Genomic DNA, 23,746 nt, shown 5'->3' on the forward strand with positions numbered 1-23,746 from the left:
TCCAGCTTTTCTGAACATTTTGTTGATACATTTAAATGTGTTACATGGCAAAGACAACACTATAACTCACCTTAGGAGCATGAGAGGCACAGAAAGCCGTCTTATTCTTATAAAATACGCAGTTGTCCTTAACCGCGCAGCCGAGGTGGTACACGCTGCCACAGCGAACTTTGAAGCATCGCACAGTTGCTCCGAGCCTTCTGCAGACAGCGCATGTGGCGTTCGAACCGGCCGCCAGGGCAGTCTCCACGTTCATCAATGCTCCACTCACAGTTTCATAGACCCCTTCAGACCAGAGAGCGCAATTGAGGTGCACCCATCTGTCTACATCACAGTTTAATAACCTCGACACGCCGTCAGCCACTCCATCCCCTTGAATACCACATAATTCGCATTTTCGTGAATCCTCATTAGTCACTGGCATTATAGCAACACCAGTCCTAAATACTAACTCAGTCAGTTCTCTGTCTGTAGGACGCTTGTATTTAACTGGAGGCCCAATACATCCAGGTGCCCATGCCTTGTATCGAACGCCTTTGTATTTCTCTTTCTCAACGCTTTGATTGCTTTTTTCATCTTGCTCCACACTCTTTAAATCTTCGTCCATAGACATGACGTCATCACCAACTTCCTTCATCAATTCATCATTATCAAGAGAGTCCATAAAGGACAAGTCCATCTTTTCGTCTTTAATGTCCGGTTTGATATCTAACTCGTCAGTCTCCATGCTTTCTGTTGATGCGGTGTCGAAATCATCTCGCTCTTTGGAAATATTGGCATCGCCATCTGATTTGTTGTCTTCCTTGACTGTGGTCTTGGATTTGCCGTCGAGAATGATGTTCGTGGGCCGCCACGCGAATCTTTCGTAGCATTGTGCACTGCAGAAGTACAATTCTGAGTCGCTGTCGCATAAAATCTCTTCAGCGTTGCCTTTATTCGCGGATAGTAGCGGGAATTCCGATGCCTTCGCCCTTACAACGGAATCCAAAATTACGACGTCACAATGCCGGCAGAATTTCGCAGCACCATTTAAGATACTTTGAATATCAATAGGCGTACCTTCTTTACCATCTTTCCCTTTTGATCTGTATAACCCTAGTTTGTGCGACGGCGGCGTAGCGGTTCTTTCAACGATCTGATATGACGTTGGAGGTGGAATATGTAAGATACCGGCAAGTTCTTTGAGCACACCGAGAATGTCCTCCGCAGCTCCGGAAGTCAAGGTAAGCGTAACAGTGACGTTCTCGTTGCTCTCCGTACTACCAGGAGAATCCATCATCTTCTTCATTGGCGAATCTGTATCCAAGCATTTTAATGATTTTAGATTATCGTCTTCTTCTTTTAGATTGTACAACGATACGGGTTTGACTCTAATTGGTAGAGGTGCAATAATCGGTATGATAGGTGATACACGACCAGAAATTGCCGAATCGCTGTCTTCTTCCTCCTCTTCGTCATCAATAAGTTTAAGGCCAGGGAATCTGTTCGGAGGTTCCATATCAAGGCACTCAGGGCTTGAGCAACTAACAATGCTATCTGGAGTATCTGTGTCACGCTCTTTGCAAATAAAGTCCAGTTTCTTATCGTCAGGATCATCGTCGAACATAATAGGTTGGAATTCTTGATCATAGAATCCTCTTTGCGTTGACGCTGGTGGTTTTTCAGGTAGGGGTTCTTGTTCTCCGAATGGTTTGGTGTTGTAATAGTCGGCTACATTAGGAATTCTCGCATTACCAAATTCCCCAATCAAATCACCTTTCAAAATATCATAGTCCTTATTTTTTAGTTTAGTCAAGTCACCCGAACCAAAAAGAGGACATACAGAAAAGTTCGTAGTCAATGCTGGTTCCTGAATCTGCATAGTTGGTAGAAGACGTAACTGAGTCATAAGATTGTCAATAAATGTATCATAATCTTCCTCGTATCTCGAACCTTTACGGGGTCTCTTTTTGGCGTTGGCTGAGGTTAAATTGTTTTCAGCAGCTGCCTTCATGTTCATTTGCATTTGCTTTCGTTTCTTTTGCTGGTATTCTCGTCTTTTGCGTTTCTTGGCTTCGGATGGTGTTTCGGCAGGATTAACTTCCGAGGATGGGTCCATATTCACACTTTCTGGGTACTCTTCTTTCATTTGGACATCTAATTTGCCCTGATCAGAAGCAGTAGATACACCTGAAGTAGCAGATTGCTGAGAACTTTCATCTAATAGTTCTTTTTTTACGTCCATCGGCGTGAAAGGTCGTTGAACTGGACTTTGTTGAGGCGGAGCAACTTCTCGCTTTACACCCTGTTGCTGAAGTTGTTGAAGCTGTTGATTATCAATATTCATAGGATACATCTGCATAGATTTCATAGTCGGAGAACTTTCGGGGATTGGTGTGGTTTCCTCCTTGGGAATGACTTTCATTGGTTGTAATTTCCTCACGTCCATTAAAGATTGTGTAGAAGTTTGCATTGAGGGCGACATGGATGATGTGGGCACAGTCATTTGTTGCTGCGGATGCGGTTGTGGATGCTGTTGTTGCGGATGTTGTTGCAGATGCTGCTGTTGCGGATGCTGTTGTTGCGGATGCTGTTGCTGTGGATGTTGCTGCGGATGCTGCTGCTGTTGCTGTGGATGTTGCTGCGGCTGTTGGAGATGTTGCTGCGGCTGTTGGAGATGTTGCTGCGGCTGTTGGAGATGTTGCTGCGGCTGTTGGAGCTGTTGCTGAGGTTGCTGCATGGGGCGCGGTGCAAACGGTGAATTCATTCCAGGCATGTGTCGTGGGGAGCTCTTTGGTATTTCTACCTCTGGCGTCAACGCTAGCGTAGGCGGCGGGATCGAAGGTCGCGCCAGTTGAGCCTCTAAGGATGGAATGGTGCCGAGGGCTGGCGCAGTCCTTTGTATAGTCATAGTTCGCGGAGGAACCACAGTCGCTGTAGTCGTAGTAGTTTGCAAAAGTTGTTTTAATAAAACGTTCTGCGACTCATCGTTCCTCTGATTCGCTGCGTTTTGCTGATTTGCCTTATTTCCCGATGGATCAGCAGTGCTCGGTGGAGCAGCACTATGTTCATCAGTTTCCATTGGCTCCGATTTCACAATTACAGATTCCACGCTATGTCTCTTTGTAGGTTGAATGTGACCCACAATAACTTCACTTTTAGGTTCGTCTGTAGATTTTGATCGTTTCAATGGCGACGTTAGCTGGGTGTGCAGTAGTTTAGAGGACGTAATAAAGTTAATAGGCGCCTGCCCAGGTTTTTGTGGCATAGGGCTTATGCCTGTACTGGCAACAGTATGTGTTCTAGCAGTCACATTAGGCGCCGGTTCTTTGTTACCCATCATCGGTCTAGAAGTCATGACTAAAGCAGGTGGTTGACTGGAACTGATACTTTGCTGGCTAAACGCTAGATTATTGGTGTTTATTTGTCTCGTAGGTTGCAGCAATGTGTGTCCCAAAATGCTAGTCGGTATTTGTTGCCCCTTTTGTAAACCACTGAAGCTTGTAGTAATAGTATTACCCGAATGTAAAATTGTCGACGGTGTTGAAGAACTTTGTATTTTAGATAGGGCAGGCATTTGAATCATCTGTGAGGGTATTGAAGTTGAATTTTCTTCACCTGATGTAAAAGGTTGATTTGCTACTAGAGGCGATGTAACTTGCGGTGATTTCATCAAGTTTCCTTGTTGCATTCCTACGGGAGAGTGTATTGGAGACACAGTGGGTGATTTTCTCATTTGGCCCATGGTCGAGAGCGTATTGACACGTGTACCGATCATTTGAGCTGCACTCATCGGCAAGTTTTCTGAACTTGGGATAGAACTGGGTGCTTTTTCAATCCTTTGGACCGAAGATGGCCTTGACACTGCGACTTCAACTTTTGACGAAGGTAATAAATTTTCAAAATTAACTTGAGTTGGAGTAGTGGAATCGCTAATTTTCCGCACTACTTGAGGTGTAGGTTGTGATTCTGTTTTTCCTGTGTTTGGATTTAACGATGACATTATTGTGCGGAGTTGTTGAGACACATTCGCCATGTTGGATGTCAGTTCGGCTGGCTGTGATAACGGTGAAAGTTGAGGTATCGTAGCAGATTGAAGACCAAGCCGTTCCGTTTCTCTTTTAGAAAATGATTGTTCTGGAGTTTCTTTAATTTCTTGTTTTGTGGTAATAGGGTTGGGATTTTGAACACTCCGATTAGCATGTTGCAGATGCTGCTGCTGCTGTTGTTGTTGTTGTTTTGACTGTTGTTTCCCATAAGTCTTCGTATCGTCATTAATATTTTCGAGAATGCTAAGCATGTCTTCAAATGTTTCCACGTGTTTTGGATTGCCTTCTGAGGTTACCGGATGCTCTTGCATGGTAATATCATTAAGATATCTCTCTTGCGAAGGAGTCGGAGAAGGAATCGATATTTGTACAGAATCATGAGCCATGTCCGAGGTTATTTGCATGTTGGAATCTATAACCATTTCCTTAGTTTGATTGGCAATAGCTTTTATCGTCTTTACTACGTTTTCTTCCGGCTTAGATTCAGGTGGTGGTGGATTTTGGAGCGGTGGTTCCGGTTTATTATATTGCAATAAAATATTCCCTTGCACATTATCCTCAGGTTTGTCTTCGTCGTCACCTTCCATGATATTGTCAGGAATCTTTTCGGGAATTGGATCTGGGCTTTTAATATCTGCTTTACCAAGCAATAACGGTGTTCTATCCATACACAAAGTATGAGGTAGCTCAGTTTGTTGGCTGATTTCAGACTCGATGTCTATTTCTCTGGAGTCTTTAAGCACTGGTGCCAATTTCTGCTCCATATGTGAAGTTCCCTGTGATGTCATAGATAGATGAGACGTATGGGGATTTTGTAAGTCTTTCTCGGGAATATTTTCTGATGTAACAGTGCTATCTGGCGAAGCGGCTTCATCTTGGAATATCTTTGCTGGGAGCGTTGCATCATGAGTCACAGCTAAGCTTGACAGTTTTGTATTGGATAGTGATAAAGCCATAGGTTTTTCAATAGTTTTAACAATTTTCTGTTTAACTTGATGTTGTGTCAGAATTGAGACTGGTACTCTAGAAGTACCTGCTGTATTTGAAGTTGCTAAAGTGATTACTGGATTCAATGATGCTTTTGTAACATTTGACGAAATAACGCTAATTACAGAGCTGATAGGTTTAGATGATGCAGGAGCCGATGACATGTTAATGTTTAAAGGCGAATTGGTAATGTGCAGAGGAACTTTCTTTAGTTGTTTAGCACCACCAGGATGGCCAGCTACATTCGCAATTGGTACAGAAAGACTTTTCAATACTGGTACAGAAATAGTTTGATTTGCAATTGAGACAGATGCGACTGTAGCTTGAGACACCTCATTGAGTATTTTAGTATTGGAATGCGGAGACAACACAGTCGCGCTTAGAACAGGCAACCGAGATAGAGCAGTGTTTTGAGCTATTTTGTATTGCTGCACATTTGCAGTAGGCTGCTTAGCTGGCGCTAGACTAATAACAGCAACAGTTTTAGTTGTAGTTTCAGTTCTAGTAGGCTTCTCCATTGGAATTTCTTCTTCTACTTCATCTTCGGGTTTGCCGCTATCTATTAATTCTTCAAAATCTTCTTCGGTAGCAATTTGCTTTTCTGGCGATATCGCTCCAGGTTCAACCACTACAATGTCATCGTCGTCTAGATGTTCGACGAATTCTTCCATGTCTTCGTCGTCGTCCTTGAAGCTTATTCGTGCTTCGTCAGTAGGTGATGCATATTCGACAGCGTCTGTCGAGTACAGGACATATTTCCTCGCATCGCTTGTTTCTCCTTCGTCAGTAGATCTTTCTTCTGAGGTGCTGGGAGCAGCTGTTTTGCCGGCGAATCTCGGTCGCGGCGGAGTGCGTCTCTTCAAAATAGAGACTTTGTTGATGTGTGCTGGCCGACGAGCGTCATCTTTATTGGGCCACACTGGAGCTCCGCCGAAGAGTCCCACTTTAAAATATCTGTAACCGGGCGGAAAAGGCGCCATGTGATGGGAATGGTGACCACCTGTGGGAAAGAAGGAAAAATATATAAGTTTGTGCGGTACGTTCATGATCAAAAAAGATCGAGTTGAATGCCACCCAGCCTGTACCTCCGCCGTGGTCCTGGTGGTGCGGCGCGGGCGAGGCGGCCGGCGAGGCCGACGGCGTGGGTGTGCGCGCTACGTGCGGCGAGCGCGCCACCCCCGGCGCCGGCGACGCGGGCGCTGTGCCCATCGGGCTGTATTGCTGACGCGCCGCCATCTGCTGCCGCTGGAACGACAAACATACTCTCACGGTCAAAAGGAGCTTTTTCATACACGTAGTCATGTCATACAAATGTTGACATTAAATTGTTAAGCTGTGTAGCTATTCTGTAGATTAGATAGGTAAAATTTGAAGGTTATTAATAGTATTTTGATAAACAAACCGACGGTCCTCTTGGTGGTTATAGCCGCCTATAAACATTTACGACGCTAAGAAAGGAAGGAATATCTGATTTCGCGTTTCTCATAATCATAATAATTTGTATATGAGTTTTTTCACAATGTCTACTCACAGCCATTTCGTTAGCTTGGTTTCCAGGCGATGGCATGGGCTGCGGACTACCATGCGGAGATGTTTGCTGGCGACTTCCATAAGGCACTCTACCATCATTAAAGGCTACCCTCATTCCTGAGAAAAAATAATAAACATAAATTACAATATGATAAAACATAAGTTTGCAAAGTATAGAATGACGTATAATATACCGACATCGAGCGTAGCTTTTAAATCTAAGAGACTAATAAAATCACCGCAAATTAGAAACAAAATCAAATTTACCCTGTTGATGATGAGGAGGCCTAGCAAATCTAGTTGGTAGCGGCGAACAGCCAGGTGCTGGCCGGGGAAATCTTCCCGTTGTAAAGTCATTCTGTAACAAAATAACTTTGGCTTGTGCATATATCTAAATTAATGTTACTTCGTTTTGAAAATATTGTATATTTACGTTTTGCATTTGTGGGGAATGTGATGCCACTGGACTTTGAATTTGTGATTGTTGATAAATCTGAAAACAAAACATAATGTTAGATACAACAAATGGTGAGCTTCAAATTGTATCAAAATGTTTTACAATCTCAAAATATTACTACAACAATCAAAATATTCTCACCTGTGGGCTTCGACTAGGCGTTGGCAACTGCGGACTAGTCCTCTGTACCTGCAATTGTTGCAAGAAGTGTTGGGGTGACATCGCCGATTGCATTGGACTCTGCTGTGTATGCATCGGACTCTGCTGTAAATGCATTGGGCTCTGCTGGCTGTGCATTGGACTCTGTTGTGGGTGCATCGGCGAGTGTTGCGTCGACATCTGCTGCTGCTGCTGCTGCTGGCTGTGCAGCGGTGACTGATGCATCGGAGACTGATGCATAGGCGACTGCTGCTGATGCATTTGACTCTGTTGAGGATGCATCGGGCTTTGCTGAGGATGCATCGGGCTCTGTGGCATGCTTGTCTGCTGCACATGCATCGGCGACTGCTGAGAGTGCAACGGCGACTGCTGCGTGTGCAGAGGCGACTGGGTCGACGGATGTAACGGAGATTGAGACGTATGGTGAAGAGGAGATTGCTGAGAGTGCAGCGGAGATTGCATTGGAGACGTTAAGTGGTGGAGCGGGGACTGTGGCGCCAGGGAATGCAGAGGTGACTGAGAATGTGGAGATTGAACGTGAAGCGGCGACATTGCGGGCCGTGAGCCCGGCGGACGTGGTGTCTGACTACCCGCCGGGATCGTGTTCCTAACGCCTGCCATCTGCTGTTGCCCGAACTGAACCATGCCACCCATGGACTGAGGCCTTTCTTGAACTCCAGATAATTGCCTGACTAGCTGCTGTTGAGGTGCTCCTGATTGCTCAATAACAAGTGTTCGTCCTCCTTGGAGTATTCTTCCTTGAGCATTCAACGGTGACGTAACGAGACCAATTCTCTGCTGGGAGAGTTGTCCATCCGAGTTGATAACTTGTTGTGTGCGAATCAGCGTTTGCTGCTGTTGGATACCAGCGCCCTGTATGCCGAGTTGCATAGGTCGGGTAATAGTATTTTGTTGTTGCATCTGAGGCGATTGCGCCATATTCTGGTTTTGTGTGAATACAGTCTGGTTGGTCGTGATCTGTTGTTGTTGCCCTATTACTGTCTGCTGCGCAAGTTGCGGGTTTTGTTGACGGTGCTTCGTTTCGTACTCCTGAAATAATTTATATGTCGATTGGTTTATATATTATCAATGTGTGATGTGAACTAAAACTTGTGAAATTTTCTTTGGTACCTGTATAAGCATGCTATGCTGACGAGCCTGTTTACGAGCTGCTTCGAGGTGTTTCTGCAAAGCCTGTTGCTCCGTCGACACCCGCTGCAGCTCGGCGGCGTCGTTAGGCATCAGCTCATTGCCGGACTTACGCAACTGCCGCTGCTTGCTGTTCAGCGACTGCAACCCCAAACAAACCCGTATAGAGGCGAGAAAGGAAAAGCCAGCGGCGCGTACACCCCCGTTAGTACACAGTATCATTCGGTTATTGACAAGGTACGGTGCGACATCAGCCCGTGTGCCACCTGTAAGAAAAAGTAGGTAACCGCGGCGGAGGAGGCTACCACGCTACTACTGAAGCTCACGAACACGAAAGCGCACTACTGCTCACCTTGCGAATCTTGCGGAGCTTTTGCACTTCACCCTCGTAGTAGCGCAGCTGGTCGGTGGCGAAGGCGTTGTACTGCTTGAGCCACTGTTCGTAGAGCAGCCGCGCGTGGTGGTCGGCCTCGGAAACGGCGCGCTCGGGCGGCGGCGGCGGCGCTGCCGGGGCCACGCCCGCGTACAGCGGGATGCTCGGCGCCGGCGCGGGGCCGGGGCCGGGGCCCAGCGCGCCCGCGGGGGGTAGACTGGACCCGGCCGCCACCGCCCCGCCCGCGCCCCAGTCGCCCGTCTCGCGCTCCTGCTCGCGCTTCTCCTGCTCCACGAGGTCCTCCAGAAGCAACGGTTGCTCCTGATTTACGTTCTGATGGTTAAAGTGTGCCCGGTGACGTCACTCGCCGAGCGACGGCCCCGCTACCGACCGACTTGGTCGCCGGTTGCGTTTGTGCCACGATTAGTTTCCCTAGCTCTTTCACTGAACTCTGTGTTTGTTTTTAATCGTTATACGTTAGATAGAATATAGTGCTAATTTCGGTATAAAACAAAGAGCAGTGTTGGATACCTGTCTCATCTTGACCTGGGAGGCCGACTGAAACAAACTGCACTACGACAGAGAACCGTCAAGATTCTTGGAGAAAATTTTAACATCTACAAGAAGATAAAGCAACATACATGTACCTCAGTCGGCCGAGAGTTGGTAGCCCGTAAGGCAAGTTAATGCTTAAAGAAAGTAGTGCCGAATGTATTTGCTATCTAATGCTGAGCGGGTAGGAGCTAAGATAGTGTGCACACTACGAACGAGTAGTTCGATTTGTGAAACTACAATCAGTGCTAATAAATCTAAAAATAGTACCTACTTTAGTGTCGCAATCTAGTATAGCAGAAGAGCATTATTGGATTTATCTTTTTTAGAAATTTTCAATTGTCCAATATTATTATTTGACTGTGACAATAATGTCATTTTATAATTTGTGATAGTTAAGTCTAAAAAATAAAATGTTTAAATTAGATTCTTTAACTCACTAGAGTATATATATAGTTCTCATCAAAATAGACAAATATTTTTGGGGAAACTTTGTGTTAAATAAAGTAAATATGTTTATTTTGGTGTTTGTTATACAATGTGTTGTTTTGCATTCTCGCCATATTCACAGAGGTCATTCTATATCCGAAACTGAACCCAAATCACTAAAAAATAAATAAAAAAATTAATTTCCTAAATTCTTATTTTTTATTTAATTGCGGTAACCAAGTTTGATCCAAAGGTACTTGCAATACACGTGGCACAGGTACCGGCAACCATTTGGACAATGACCTATGCGCAGTATGCGCAGAAAATATGCATTTTCGATCTATTTGGTGGTAGGGTACGAGTAGAGACGGGGGAGTATCGTATCGAGCGCGTGATTGGTACATCATCAGTCCACCTTGCGTATTACGTCTGCGTTCACCGCGCACACGTTCTAGTTTCTCACGAAATGCAACGTGGTTTGTGTGTGATATAAACTGAGCGCAAAAAAACCGCTACCATGTGCATCACCATAAAGTACGTTCTTATGGCATGATGTCAAACGTTTAGTTTACGGAGATTACGTGTCAAAGCATTGCGCGCAAAAATCGTATCTAGTTTCTTTCTGCTTTTTCTGTTGTGAAGAATGTGCTAAGTTGAAACGAAACTCTGCATATCTGTGACTGGCTCCGGTACGGAGCCTGCCCACAGCTGTGGAGCTAGGCACTTCTAGCACTACTTTCATGTAACCTAAAGTTGGTAAGTACCAAATGTAAGTTACGAAAAATCTTTTTTCAGTCAACTTTTCTAACTCATGTAAATAATTAGTAAATTATAACAATACTAGTACATAAACATGGTTTAAAAAATAGGTAAATAAGCGATCGAGAAAGATTACGTGTAGCTCGGTAAAGCGAGTGGCTGGGTCACTATCTTATGCGGTGAATACACTTTTGCGACACTTTTTTGTTTTACAAAACTTTACTAGATGCAATTAGCCAGAATATTGAACAGAATATTTTTTAAATATTTTTAGATGCTTTAGCATTATTTTTATTGTTAATTTCTTTAATATGGCGAGAATGCAAATCAACACACTCGGGAATACATTTCCATGGGTAACTTTAACGCAATAACTAACACAATGCGGCAAGAGTGAGGTAAATATTTTTTTTTAAATTTGATTGATTTAAGTTTTAATATTTATCAGGAGCTAAATTAATTTTCCGCAATGTATATCTCTTTTCGACGCTGCTCTTCTTCTTAGTCTGTCGTCCTAGTACAATAGTTGTTAAATTAGGTAAAAGCTTGTCTTCAACTTTGGCGACTTATGTATATCTCGGGCTATTACAGCATTTTCTCAGAAAAATAATTCTACTATAATACATTGTTTATGTTATCAGTTGCAGCGTCGTCGCTAAGAGCATTAAATCGCAAAGACTTGACGGGTACTGTCAATGCATCCGTCATACTGAGTTTCATTAGCACTATGCACTTGAAATTTCAACGGACGCAATTTTTCTCGTACTAATAAGGTTAAGGTTCATTTTGGCGGGGTTGAGCGGCAGAGACACTGGCTTTATTTCAGAATTTATTTTATTACAAAGAAACGGAACGAAGGAATTTTTTCTAAGTGTTAGATTTTGTATTAATAATTATAACAAATTTGATATTATTTATTACAGGCCTACCTCAATGAATCGGTTTCTAAGGAAGCTAGCTGTGCGGTGCGGGAGGAGTGACCGTTTACGTTTACCGTAACATTTGTTGTAAATATATTTAAATTTAATAGGAAACTGGGACGCAGTACATTCATATTACTGCTTGTCGGCAGATATAGGTGTATACGTGTATACTTCTTCGGACGAGTTTTATCACAAGGAGCTCTACTGTTACTTATATCCCATGCCAGTGGCTAAAGTTCTCCATTAGGAAGACAATGTAACGCCTAACGTTTCTTTTGTAATTTCTAATAATACCGCTAATAAATACTACAATTATTATCGCGACCAAGATGAGACGGATATATTCCACTTGATTACAAGTTGTATAAGTTTTAATATAAATATCAAGTTTATGTTTTATATATTCTGTAAATTGATTCATTGCAAGTATAAGTAATGAGCTATAAAGCGAATACCGTTTGGTTTTACAAATATATGTCCCCAGCTCGATATGTATCTTATTTGGACAGGGTTGATGTTAACTATGAATCGTTGTACTCGAGAAAGGCGGTTGGTCAATGGTTTGCATTAAAAATCTACTATTGAAAAGCGAGGCTGAGTGTTTATAATTTATTAGCCATTCTACTACTGTAGGGCGATTTCTTTTCTTAATTTTTCTTTGTAAGCTAAATTAAGCGCGCTTAGCAATCAAAGTAAACAAATCTAAGTATTTATTACACGTACTGGCGGTCATCGGTCTGCCGCCAACCTGGGGCCTTACCATGAACCCTTATTACGATTCAGTTTAGGACCTAAGAGGAATCGTGAGACAGCGCTATATAGTATATATATCCCGCTTTTTTGTCGTTACCAACCTATACTGAACTGTAGTAAGAGCTCATGGTAAGGCCTCTGGTCGCTTTTTTAAATGTGTAATAGTGCTGTGCTGTCTCATATATAAAGAGAAAGATAGTTCTTTTTTCTCTTTTTCCCCTCAATTATCATTCGTAAAGCGAAATACAGCCGTTTCAACCACTGTTTCTGCAAATTAGCTATCAAAAGTGTTGCCATTACAATCACTGTTTCTAAAAAATATTTGGCGACACATAATTAGAACAAACAGTGGTTTTTAACAGCATTGAGTCAGAAAGACGGAATATCCAGTCACTTCAAGATTGCATAGTAGAGAGTGCCCTGTTTTTTTATTTGATTTTATTTGTTCTTGAGCGCAATTGTATTTGTAATATCAACATCATCTTTTATGTTTTTCGCTTTGCACGGTTATCCTCTTTTATTCGCTTTTATATTATTCTGTACATTATTATTTTTAGGCAAACACGTAACAACGTTGGTCACATCGTCAATAAGAATGACCGTTAAAAGTATAACGGTCATCCTTATAATCCACAATTCAATAGTTGTGTTTTCTCTCAGAGCAGTGGCGATTCCATAAAGAGTAAAACTGAAGTTGGATGATAAAGCTCCGAAACATTGTATATCGCTTTATATTCAGAACCGTACACTTGCAACGTCTATATGGATATCACATATGTAGTCGTAGTAAAACTTTACAGGATCATTTGTTCTAGAAAATCAACCACTATTCAAAAAATCTTCTACCATCCCCCGTTGACCTGGCATGTCAATGCCGTCACCGTTCATTTTGTTAATTGTTTTAAATACCGTACAGTATTTGCAACTATTTTAAGCTAAAATTATATCCCTTTTGTTGAATAAGGCAATCGGGCAACAATCAGAAAAAAAAACGTTAATTTTTTTTATGATATTAAGTAACGGGACGGACAATTTATACACGCCTACCTATAGCAGTCACAGCGCTACTCAGAGCTTTAAAGCTTTAAATCGCAAAGATGTGAAGGGTACTACCGTGGCGCCCAAGCACCATGTGCCCGTAGTTTCAACAACACCCTCTACCCTTCAAAACTGGGGGTCTACTCTCGATCTCCGTAAGACATCCGTCCGAAACAATTACTGTCAAATAAGTAATATTCGACAAAACTAAAAGACAAGTATCAAGAATGAAGCTTCATTCGCATCACGCGTCTTTTCATTTGGTCAAGTATTGCTTATTTGGCAGTAATTGTTTCGGACGGAGATCGGGAGTAGACCCCCTGGAACGCAGTTAATGCTTGACGGCAGAAATAAGTAAGTTGGCATACTATTAAATGTAGTTGGATATAATGTTTCCATAATAAAAAACGATATTTCAATCAACATTGCGAAATAGTAACGATTTGTATTTTTAAAGTTTATATATATATGAAATATATATTCGGATTAAAAAATTTGTTATACAAACACAGAAATCAACCACGTGACGTCATACAAAACAAAAATCAAACGTCACCGTGCTCAGTGTTCGCGTGTTGACTTGTGTTTTTTTTCCATTTAATCAAAAATAAAAAGCTATACAAACTCAATCAATACGTGAAATTATCGCAGTAACATTGTCTGTGTGTTTGACCTACAAATGACGTCACGTGTTCTGAGTTGAGTTATTTATTTTAATTAAATTTAAACATGGTTTTGAAAGCTATATTTAAAATAATATTTTTGAAGGTTCCACTATGGTTAATATTAAATACTTTCTGAAAAGTTGTCCAATTCCCTATTGTTTATATTTAAAATATCATTACATTCCGTAACGACCAAAAATAGACAGTCTCAAAAAAAAAACAAGTGTAACTTTCCTAGAAACGCAAAAGTCATTATAATATAATCACGATTAAAACCTATAAAAATTTTACTCCACCGTTATGTAACATCCATTGTTACGTTTTTAAAATATTATTAATTAGTATAAGAACTTGTGCGATGTAACGTTAGCGTCGTTAGTGTGGGAAAATGCTGAAAAGGTCCAAAGGTTAGTTAGTACGCATGCGTGCGGCGAGTAAGCGACAAGCGTTTTAGACGGTGACTAGCGTGATACGACCTCTATGTGTTGTTTGTGGTACTAGAGGTTATGATTAGGTTTGTAAAGGGTAGAAAATGGAATATTTAGGAAAATAGTAAGGGTTTTGGGGTAAATAAGGAGCTAACTTGACATTCAAACGTTTGCGCTTGAGTCGAAACAGAGAAATAATTGTGAAAATTTTTAAGATATTCCAATTGTACAACAGTGAAGTTTACGGAAAGTAATAGAGGAAAGTTTTCCTTTATATTTATATCGTCAAAAAATTCTTTACAAAAACCCATATATTGTAGTGACAAGGTTAAGAAAAAACTGATAATAGTTGAAAATACTTCTCTGTAATGGTGGCAACGCCACAAGGTTATCCTTTGAACATATTGCATCCTCAAGGCTACGATTTGTAGCGAGAAGATTCAGAAATCAACTCTAAATACATATAGAAGATTAGGTGCGTTTGCGCAGCACATCCGATTTGTATTCGTTCCGGATCCGGGGGTCTACTCTCGATCTCCGTCCGACATCCGTCCGAAACAACTACTATCAAATAAGTAATATCGCAAAATTAAAAGACAAGTACCCGGTATGAAGCTTCATTCGCATCACGTGTTTTTTCATTTGGTCAAGTATTGCTTATTTGGCAGTAATTGTTTCGGACGGATGTCGGACGGAGATCGAAAGTAGACCCCGAGACTATACATATCTAGAAAAATCGGACCCATTTCGTATGTCGCTTGTGCACTAATTCCGATTAAAATCCATGAAAATACGACTATCGCTTGTACACCTAGAGATAAAATGATCTCTATGACATTTCGGACCGTCATTTACATTCCGATACAATTCGGACGTAACACGCAAATGCTCTAAGAAGTCAACTCCAAAGGTTCACAATGCACATGACTTCATGTCAATATTATAGTAAAGTACTACGTGTTGGAATAGGAAAACACAGGATACACAAAAGGAGACTTTATGTAGACAGGAATTAGGTGTGCAAGGGGTGGGTTATATAATCTGACCTGCAGCAGCAGCGGCCGGCGGTGCATCCAGTCGGGCCAGTCGGGCTCAAAGGCCTGCCGCAGACAAACGGACATGCAAACACAACGCCGCAACCATCACGCCACGGACACTCACTACGCGACATGACGCGTGCCGTACGCCCGCAACACACGCCAAACCGAAGCCTTTACGTTCCTACAAGGTCCATACTCACGCTACGGGTTTTGACTTGGTCTAATCAACTTTATAAAGTACTTTATTTAGAAACAGAATTATATCCATCAAATTTAAATGTAAATGGTGTCCTCTAACATGTAAAAAAAACAAATCTGATACTGGAAAATAAATCTGCACAAACCTTACGGATCTTATAGGAACGAAAGGCGTTTAAAAAAACAAAATACCCATGCAATATTAGTCTTTAAAGCTTGTTGTAACAAGCGCGAATTTTGTTTGTACAATGTACCACCACCGATGTAATCCAATGTAGACCTATTGGCATGGATATACTCTACGTACACATTGTCGATTGAAACGGACAAGCGTAAGAATAACTTTTGCTGGTTCACATTATTTAAGCCTTTTTTACTTGTAGTCGCTTTTTAAATGTGTTCTTTATTTACTTCGTAATTTAAAGGGTCTCTTGACAATAAGGTCTTTGTTACAGGACGAAGATGCAAGATGATAGGCATCCTGTGGTTTGTGCCATCACCTAGCTGTAAGTGGGTGTACCCAGCAATGGGTTGAGCTGTGGATGATGACAACGGTGATACGAGACAAAGTGCTTACCGTCTATCCAAAATTAATTTTGGAGAGTATTTAAAATGTTATAATTTTTAAAATGGTAAAAATTAATAAAATTAATGTTTATTTATTGAATACCACGACGTTTGACTATGATAATATAATAATAATAATGCAGACACTCACAACCCCGCACTAGGGAAACCCTGTATCGCTGGTGCCATGGACACACATAGGTAGACAACCACAAATTACACCCAAAGTCACGAAAGAAATAAATGCAGATCATACAAATATTTCTTCCGGCCCGGGAATCGAACCCGGGACCTCTGTATGGCAATCCAGCTTGACAACCGTGGTGAATATTCGCCACTAGTTTGTTATTGTTACAAAGAAAAATTCCTTTCAACGTTGGTGTCTCCGCTCTGAGCAACTAAGCTCCAGACTGAGTCTGTATAATAAATTTATGTCAAATCACCATTTTAAATATTGTAAACATCGTACTATTTATCCGGGCGTTAGTTCAATTCAAATTTTTCCCGTACTAATACGTTTCACTTTGCTTGCGTCGAGCGGTAGGGACACTGGCTTTATTTCAGATTTTTTTACAAACGAAAAATGTAAAAAATATACATAGTATACCTACGTATCCTATTCTAGTTCGGTTGATATAAAAAAAAATCAGTGGTATATATAAAGTGCCCACTGAATACATCGGTTTTCTTCATTGACTTACAATTATATGGACGTCGGCGTAGGCGCTAAAATCGTATACAGAGCGCGACACTCCGCTTTAGTCTTCATTTGTTCTACTGACAGCGCGATACTGCGATGACATTACATTTTAAATTTCGAATAGGTTGACTTGGGACATTTTTTTCGTGGTTTTTGTATTAGACCCGTCGTCCATTTATTTGTAAGTCAATGGTGGTATATATAAAGTGCCCACTGAATACATCGGTTTTCTTGTAAAATTTCGAGGTAAGTTTGTGGTTTTTTTCTACCATGAAAATTTGTAGGAATCGGGTTTTCACACCGTATGTATATCCTCAATTTCCAAAACTCAATTTCTCCTCCTCAATTTCCTCAATTTGCAAAAATATATTTTTTCCAAAGTTATTGATTTAACACTTTCCCTGTTATGCGGAATTAACCAAAGCCATTTGAGGTTGTACAGACCTTAAACTTTTAGTATATAACCAATTTAGATATCAACTGACCTCTGCTATCATTTCGAAATTTGCGTTCATTTTTCGTTCTATAAAATGATAAGGGCTGTGGCATGCCTTTTAGAATAACTCTTAATAATATAGCTTGACTTATTTTGGCGATTTGGAGTCTGAAATTTACTTTCACCTTGTTAGACATTACGAATACAGGGTGGAATTGGGGTAGGTCTTCGCTCTATTTTACAGAGTAGAAGCAAACGTAAGGATCGTGTTGTAAGAGACCATTTCGGTTTCAAAAGCCAGGGTCTAGATACTTAACGAAATACAACGAAACTAATGACAATGTTTAAAACAAATAAAACATTAAAAAGCAACTACAAGTATACATATTGCCAATTTTTAAAACAATAACAAATTTTTGGGAATCCAAATTAAATTCCGATTGATGCTATGCTTACATAAGCCGAGAAAAGACTGCGACTTTTGGCTACAATTCATTCTTGATGAGTTAATGACTTTTCCAAATCGCATCTACATTATGACAAGGATAATAAAATATAGCACGAATTCTTGCCAACCTGTATTATCGTCGGCAATGCAAGCATAGCCTAAATGTGAACCAAAGCTTCAGCGTACATTTAAAGCTATGAACTCAACTTGATTGTATCAAATAGAGTCCAAAACACGTAGATAATAAAAATATAACTGCATGCACGACAATGTATCCAAAAATCCTCCAAGATGTTACTATTCATAATTAATAATATTAATTTAGATAAATTAGTAATATTACTGATTCATCATTCAATTTGTAAGTATAATTTCCAAGTTAATTTCGAATGCGTTTTTGAACAGGTCGTATAAGAAAGTTGCAGCAGGTCTCAATCGATTGACAGAAAAGAAATATTGCATTAGAATTTCAACGTGTACAAAAGTTGCACTGTTTAAGCAAAGGCCAGGTTGAGCTTTGATTATCCCGATGCCATTTCTGTTGGTGCCAATCAAGAGAGAGCGCTTCAACGCAATGGCAGTACGAACGGGACGCTCGTGTGCGAGGGGCGCTGACGGCAGCTGCGGTCTTACCTGCGGGTAGGGCGGTGGCGGGGGGTGCGGCGTGTGGTGCTGGTGCGGCTGCGGCGCGCGCAGCGTGCCCGGGTACGGCGGCGGGGGCGGGGGGCGCGACACGCCCGACCCCACGCCCACGTTGCCACCCACAGTCGCTGCAAATATCGAAAACATGTGGAATGGGAACAGACAGAGACGTCCTTTACTCGCGGTGTATCTGTTAGCCAAATTCCTCGTATCCATCCTATTTCTACCGCTTAGCAGATATATTATACACTTTTTATACTATGCTTCCAAAATCCCAATGCAATTTTTTTTTTTATGATATCAAGTGACATGATGAACAAGAACAGAAATCGGTTGCAGTTATCCGAGGGGCATTGCCACTGCGCCAGTCGCCCTGAGACATAAGTTGACAAGTCCCATGTGCCTGTAATTTCCGTTACCCTTCAAAACCGAAACGCAATAACGCTGACATTACTGCTTGGCGGCAGAAATAGGTAAGGTGGTAGTACTACCCTGGACGAACTCTTTCACAAGGAACTCTACTGCCACTAAAGTCACTATCTGTCTAGCTACTATTCGTCAATATCAATTAAATGAGTCCTAACACGATAGTTCTGCTGTACGTCGTTGAAGAGTCGAGTAGTCTGCAGGCTGTCCTGGTTGCAGCGTCCAGATCCATCATATTGTTGCAGCGTCATTGGATTTACATAGATATCAAATTTCAAACCGATGCGGACAAGTGGAAGTATAATAAACACTATTTTTATGGCCCTTACACTAACTGGGCAAAAGTTGATGATTTTAAACAACTTAGCAGATATTCAGCATACAAGAATAATAACTATTAAATAAACTTTCATAAAAAAAAATACGGATTTGAGTCAGTGCAAAGTCACTTTGGGAACTACAATACCATAGACGGACACTAATAAGTACCAGCAAACTTTTCGTAGAGTAAAATATAGAATTACCGTTTTCAAAGAACTCTTACCGGAATGTGGCAAAGCGGCCAAGTGGACGGTGCGATCGTGTCGTACGATGCCGACGGCGCCGTCTGCACCGACCAATCGCGTGCCCGGCGCGATAGCGCGTCCGGCGGCTAATGCTGCATTCACTTGCGCCGTCATCGCGTTCACTATGCTTTGAGTGTTTGTTGTGCCTGCACCGCCCTGAAAACAATCAGAAAACTATTATATTTAGAGCCACAGGTGACTAAACTCCTATGCCCCGAGGGTTGGCGGACGTAACTATATTTATTTCTATCTAATGGCGTCACACTAGGTCGACAAGTCGCCTACGCTTGTCCGCAAAAGACGGTAATTTACCAAGTGTAACACTGAACCGTTTGATAGCTCTAGTTCGCTGTCAGTCGACTATATAGATGTAATCAGCGTTGCCAGTCGTCCGGATAAAGCCGGACATAAAGTCTGTTCCAATTCATTATACCAGAAAAGTAAAGAAACCGGGTTGGTTTACACTTTCACGTATATTTTGAAGATTTAAACTTGATATCTCACCGCTTTTTCCAGCAATATTCATTTGAATAACATATAAAAATCTTTTTTTTTTTTTTTTTTTTTAATTTATTTAGGGACAAACAGTTACACACATATAAAAAATACATATTTTAAAATTAACTTATAAATAAACCCATAGTCCCCTAAATATACATTAAATAAAACAAAAAGTAGGTAAACAGACAATCTGATACACAATAAACAGAAGAAATAAAAGTATGAATGTGGTCTATGATAAAGAATTTCAAGTTATTAATAGATATAACCACAGACATATAGACATAACGCATACAACACAAAGAACTCGTGCACAGGAACAACGGAACAGAACAAATATATTCAGCAATATGCGTATTTCGTCCTCCGAACACTACATGAGTGCACACAGAGGTAACTCGCTGCGCTCAGGACCGGTCGTGTCATTACGTAACGGAACACAAGTCGTAATTGAATTGAAAATTAATCATTAATAATGCATTGAGTGAGAAAAAAAAAATGTTAAATAAAAAGAAGTACCTGTAGTCTTTGCAATCCATCAGTGAACCAGTTCAGCTATTTCCAATTTGTGTTATATACAATTTATAATTATAATATTGCTATCACGGCATGCGAGAACCCCGGAAAGACTTACATTGGAAAGAACATACGAAAACATGGTTTCCACTTAAGGTAAGCACAATAGTTAACTAATTATATTACAATTAATTCATTACTATAAATATAATAAAATCCAATTAATAATAAGGTAAATTTCATTTCAGACAATAACATGCATCATAATTAATATTCTTTCAATCAAATCCAGAGATGTTAAATGTGAGCGTCAAACTTTATCAAGAGGAATGAGAATGGGTGGTATGCAGGCCAGAAACTTTAGGTAAGAACAACATATTATACTGCTACTACATACTACTATAGAAAGATTACACATTTTTGATGGTATTACGTAAATGTTAAGCACCAATCATTATTTATTTGTTTTACTGCAGGACTCCTGACTCCATTATAAAGCTCAAGACTCAAGACGGCTCACTTGTTACTAGGAGAACCTATAATCTATTTATATACCTCACAACCATCGACATAATACGCAAACAAGAGGAAGCAGTGAAAATACAACAAGACAAGTCACACTACAATAATAGACAACAACAAAAAAAACAAAGAAATCACAAAAACGGTTTGAACAATATTTATCCATAGTATTAGTTTTATTTTATATAAGTTCAGTGATGTGGTTTTTAAATCTTAATAGCGACTTATCAAATATTTCTATACTCATTAATTTGCTATTATATAAGGTACATGCTCTCTTTATAAAACTGTTACTTCCATAGCAGGTCTTACTTGGTTTAATGGCAAATAGTGGTTTTTTACGACTTGTTCTTTCTTGCTTATAAGGTACACGAAAATAAATTTGTCCCAATAGGAAAGGGGCATCAACCATGTTATGTAATATTTTAAACAAGTACGTGACGTCAGCAATCTCGCGACGTTGCTTCAAGGTGTTAATTTTATGGAATGTAAGGGATGAGTCATAATCTGTGTGCTGGTGACCGATTCTATAATCCAAGGATTTAACAAATTTTCGTTGCAAATTTTCAATTTTGCTTTGATGAACCTGTTGATACGGATTCCAAACTGGACTTGCGAATTCCAGCCGACTTCGCACGTAACTGTTGAATAACAGTTTATAGGTAGAAGCGTTTTTAAATGGTTTTCCTACGCGTAATATAAAACCCAAAAATTTGTATGACCTATTAACAATCTTATCTATATGGGGGATAAATGAAAGTTTGGAGTCTATTACCACACCCAGGTCTCTAATCTCACTTACGCGATTCAGATCCTGTCCACAAATTTTATAAGGGTACGTTATTGGATTTCTTTTCCTTGTAAAAGAAATGGTAAAACATTTATCTGCATTCAGAAATAAATTGTTACTGTTACAAAAATCAACAAAATCATTTAAATCGCTTTGCAGTAACGCAGCATCATTTGTTTCCTTTACAACTCTGTATAACTTTGTATCATCCGCATATAGTAGTACGTCTGAGTGCCTTATGGACTTTGTCAGATCATTGATATAAATAATAAATAATAAAGGTCCCAAATGAGATCCTTGAGGCACCCCAGAGGGTATATTCTTGTATATAGAACGGTAACCACAGAGTGTAACAGCCTGACTACGGTTTTCCACGTATGAACGTATCCATCGGAACAAGTCACCGTGAATTCCGAGCTGCCAGAGCTTAAAAAGTAGTGTGTTATGACAAATTTTATCAAATGCTTTCGCAAAATCTGTATATATAGCATCTACTTGTGCGTTATTATCCATTGCTGACAGTATAAACTCCGTAAAAGTTAACAAATTGCTATCCACACCACGCTTTCTACAAAAGCCATGTTGGTTCGGGACAATGACGCGCTGCACTACCCCAAACAGTTGATCAGTAACAATCCTTTCCTGTATTTTGGCGAAATGGCACAGTTTGGAAATCGGCCGATAATTAGTGACATCCTCACACACGTTACCCTTAGGTATAGGCGTTATCCAAGCATACTTCCAGACTTGAGGCACGCAACCACTGCTAAAAGATAATTTGAAAATGTGAGTGAGGGGATAAGTCAGCGCATCAGCACACTCGCTAATTAACAGAGGATGTATCCCATCCGGCCCCACACCCTTGTTGACGTTAATTTTTTTTAAATATTTGTTTACCAACTTAAAGTGAATCTCGACGGAACCAATATCCAAAACTGTGTTTACGGGAGCGTCCCATTGATTAGGCAGCGATTGGCTAGTATTATTTACGAAAACCGAATGAAAGTGTTCATTAAAGAATTCACAAATTTGCTTCCCATCGCTACTACTTTTCCCGTTAAAGGTCATCGTTTGCGGTAGCCCATTATTAGCCTTAATAGCTTTGACATAGGTCCAGAAATGCTTAGAGTTTGTTTGAATTTTATTTTCTATATACTGTATATAATTATTATAACATTCGGTTTCCATGCGATTGGCTCTTTTTCTCAGAACACTGAAACTTTGATAATCCAAGGGATTCCCATACAACTTCCACAGTTTGTGATATTTTCTTTTTTCATTCAAAAGTTTTCTTAAGGGCTTAGTATGCCATACAGGAAAGGACTGCGAAGATCTGATAATCTTTCGAGGAACAAACTTTGTAATACAATTCCTTAAAATGCAGTAAAATTTCGAAATACTTTCCTCTAAGCTTAAAGCTTTAAATATTTCAGGCCAGTCTGTGTTTGTAAGTTCCTCATTAATAGAAAGAAAATCTGCTGCATAGAAGTTATAATTATAGGTGGGTACTGAATTTAAAGACTTAAAGTTATCAATATTCAAACAAATTTCTATTGACTTATGATGGGTATCCTCTTGGGTTAACGGTTGACAGCAACTCGTGACATTGCAGTTAATATTACTCATCACTAGGTCCAAGATTCTGTTATTGGTGTTATAAGCACCGTTAAACTGTTGTAGATTAGTGAACGCTAAAAAATCTCTCAACGATCTTATTTGAAAAATGTTAGTTCAAAAGTGAGGTTATTTTCAAAAATAAATTTGTGAATAGTCTATGATTGCATAAGGTTGTACGGAAATAGCTCATTCGGTTAATTCAATTAAAGTTTTTGTAATCGATTAGCGAATCGGAAATTTAAACACAATCGAACGAAAATCTAAGTGTAAGGATTTGAAAGAGGATATACAGTTAGATTTCGGAAAATTTAAATTTTCTTTTATAGGTTATGTAAGAAAAAAATTCTAATCTCATGTAATATCATCACTCAGTATTGAATCACGTTATTTTTTATAGTAATCAACAGCGAAGACGCAAAACCCATTTTATCATGTAAAGCCCAGTTATACCAACAGATTCAATTAAACAAATCGATCCATTGAATTAATTAATCCGTTTATAGTTGGCAGTACAGTTGGCCATCACTAAACTATCTATGGTCGGGTC

The 23,746-nt window shown here is 40.3% G+C and overlaps 1 protein-coding gene across 4 annotated transcripts in view; it reads right to left on the reverse strand.

The window, feature by feature from the left end:
• Positions 1–23,746, reverse strand: part of LOC113231673 — a 94,096-nt gene that overhangs the window by 11,650 nt on the left and 58,700 nt on the right. For all 4 annotated transcript variants that reach the window (XM_026466127.1, XM_026466126.1, XM_026466124.1 and 1 more), the window contains exons 35-43: positions 19,232–19,409; positions 18,253–18,389; positions 8,293–8,451; positions 7,144–8,211; positions 6,979–7,038; positions 6,813–6,903; positions 6,547–6,662; positions 6,101–6,260; positions 71–6,015 (exon numbers count right to left, since the gene is read on the reverse strand). In XM_026466127.1, the coding sequence (XP_026321912.1) occupies positions 71–6,015; positions 6,101–6,260; positions 6,547–6,662; positions 6,813–6,903; positions 6,979–7,038; positions 7,144–8,211; positions 8,293–8,451; positions 18,253–18,389; positions 19,232–19,409 (7,914 nt within the window). The remainder of the gene's footprint in view (positions 1–70; positions 6,016–6,100; positions 6,261–6,546; positions 6,663–6,812; positions 6,904–6,978; positions 7,039–7,143; positions 8,212–8,292; positions 8,452–18,252; positions 18,390–19,231; positions 19,410–23,746) is intronic.

This window comes from Hyposmocoma kahamanoa, unplaced genomic scaffold, assembly GCF_003589595.1.
Source record: "Hyposmocoma kahamanoa isolate Upper Pololo Valley unplaced genomic scaffold, ASM358959v1 66, whole genome shotgun sequence".
NCBI classification, from domain to species: Eukaryota; Metazoa; Arthropoda; class Insecta; order Lepidoptera; family Cosmopterigidae; genus Hyposmocoma; species Hyposmocoma kahamanoa.